This window comes from Lactuca sativa, chromosome 6, assembly GCF_002870075.4.
Source record: "Lactuca sativa cultivar Salinas chromosome 6, Lsat_Salinas_v11, whole genome shotgun sequence".
NCBI classification, from domain to species: Eukaryota; Viridiplantae; Streptophyta; class Magnoliopsida; order Asterales; family Asteraceae; genus Lactuca; species Lactuca sativa.
In genome coordinates, this window is record NC_056628.2 from 51344595 (window position 1) to 51346965 (window position 2371).

The window sequence follows — 2371 nt, forward strand, 5'->3', positions numbered from 1 at the left end:
AAATGGGTAAGATTAGGGTTGAGTTTTTCAACTCGAATATGACTCGAAAATGACTCGTTTATTTATATGCACGTGTTTTGAATTATTTAAATAATCTAGACAGATAAAAACCCAAAACCATAAGCAAAAGAAAACTTTCGAATTGAATTGTTTTGTAATGTTGAAATGACTTAGTCGTCTAGATCAAGACTTCATTTCAGCTTTTTCACTCTCTCCCAAACTACCTAATCTCTTTCACCACTCTCACATTCTCATGACTTTGTCATCCGCCTCCCCAACTCCCACTCTTTTAGTTTTGTCATCTGAACTTGCTATGACTCCATCTAATATGCCTCTAAACTATTAGTTTTTTCTTTACGCCTACCAAACTCCTACTTTTTAAACATGTTCAATCTTTTAACCTCATATTACACGACAAATTTCAAGGTATAGTCCTAACTCGAAAACAGACACGAACTCGACACGAAAATAAACGGATTGACACGACACGACATGTTAATTAAATGGTCGGGTTAGAGTCGTGCACTTTCAACCCATTTAGTGTTTCGACACGACACGAAACGACACGATTGCCACCTCTAAACAAATAGCCTCTACATACGAACTTTCCACTTTTAACTAGAAGCCATTAGCTTTCGGCCATCAACTACATCACTATTTACCAAACGCACAAAAAAACAATTGCTACTACACGCAAAAATTTGAAATATTTTTTTGGATACACATACAATTTACTCCATAAAAACATAAAATTGAAGAATTAAATAGATGATTTTAACATCATAGATTTTAAGCCGTTAAAAACATTTTTAAATTGAACTCCAGAATATAATCTATAAAAGATAAGATTAAAGCGATTATGTTTTTTTGCCCAAGGCTTCAAACGTTTGTTTAATTATCTTAGTGTAAGTCGGATTGGTAGTGCTGTAAGCTCCATCCACCACAAGATTAATCCCACTGACAAACTTCGAAGCATCGCTCCCCAAATACACCGCCGCCTCCGCTATATCCTCAGCCGTCGGCACCACCTCTTTCAAGACTGACGCAGCACACAAAATATCATCCACCGCCGCCTTCTCCAACCCCATTGCATTCGTTAGCAGCGGCGTCGACACAGACCCAGGTGAAATGCAGTTCACTCGAATCCCGTATTGTCCCAATTCCACACACAAATTCTTCATCAACCCCACCACCGCGTGTTTCGACACAGTATAAGAATGTGGTGACTCGCCGGAAACAACTGAAGCTGAACTCGAAGTAAACAGAATCACTCCACGTCTCGCCGGGATCATAACCCTAGCAGCATGTTTAGCTCCCAAGAATGATCCAAACGTGTTGACCTCAAAAACCCGTTTGAAGTTTTCGCTATCAGATTCTAAGATCTTGAAATCCAAGTTCCCTGGTATTCCGGCATTGTTAAACATGATGTCAAGCTTCCCGAACTTAGAAACCGCAGTGTCCACGGCATTCTTTACGTCAGATTCTTGTGTGACGTCACAATGAACGTAGATAACATTGTCGCCTGATTCAGACACTAGATCGTTACAAAGAGCAACTCCCAGGTCATCTTGGACGTCGGCGATCACAACTTTTGCGCCGTACTTAGTGAATAGCCTCACCGTGCTTTCACCGATGCCGCTAGCACCTCCGGTAACTATGGCTACTTTGCCTTCTAATCTGTATCATAACAAGTGTAATGTTAGAATTCAAGTTGATAATATGTTAAACGTAGAAGAGACACGAATAAAATGCTATTCTAGCTCATAATTTAGACGCGCAGGAGAGCGTCGCGATACCTGTTGGGCAAAGAGTCCATTGTGGCGTTTGTGTGTTACAAATGAATGGGAGAAGGTAAAACTTATAGACCACAAGATTCAACTTGCACAGACAATTAATTGTCTTTACTTTTATTTTACTTTTTTTTTTCCTTACAACTCATTTAGGGATTTTTATACAATAAAGCCCAATCATGTATATCTCGGTCCTTAGCTTATATATCTTGGCCACTCAACAATTGTATCTTTACTATATATATTTCGATAATGAGAAAGGGTTGGATTACATGAAAATATGCACTATTTATGATATGAAAGCAATATATTATTTCCTTATAGATAATTATAATTTTTTTTTCTCACCTTTGAAACCTTAGCGGACGCCGTCGACCTCCACATTCTTTTCGGGATATCTTCCTCTTCTTTGATCCTATTCTTCTGAATCTTGATATTAAACATTTAAATTTTGATGCATGACGTGAACTATTTGAAACATGTATAATGGTTTTCGATGTCTCAAAACATCTTGAAGAACCAAACAAAAAACTCTTGTTTTTTTGTTGGTAATTTAAGTGTTATCAATATATTTTAGTGTA

At 37.8% G+C, this 2371-nt stretch overlaps 1 protein-coding gene across 1 annotated transcript; it reads right to left on the reverse strand.

The window, feature by feature from the left end:
• Positions 1 to 688: 688 nt before the first annotated feature.
• On the reverse strand, positions 689 to 1953 carry LOC111880916 (short chain aldehyde dehydrogenase 1). Its single transcript, XM_023877328.3, has 2 exons — positions 1797 to 1953; positions 689 to 1677 (listed from the first exon to the last, which is right to left on the reverse strand). Exons 1-2 carry the CDS (start codon positions 1814 to 1816, stop codon positions 858 to 860), a joined length of 840 nt encoding a protein of 279 aa, XP_023733096.1. The 5' UTR covers positions 1817 to 1953; the 3' UTR covers positions 689 to 857.
• Between the last annotated feature and the right edge of the window lie 418 nt (positions 1954 to 2371).

Excerpts from the sequence above, each read along its gene's own strand:
- LOC111880916 (XM_023877328.3), bottom strand. The coding sequence starts at position 1,816 with ATGGACTCTTTGCCCAACAG. Across the intron at positions 1,678-1,796 it reads ATGGACTCTTTGCCCAACAG|ATTAGAAGGCAAAGTAGCCA; the intron begins GTATCGCGACGC and ends GTTATGATACAG.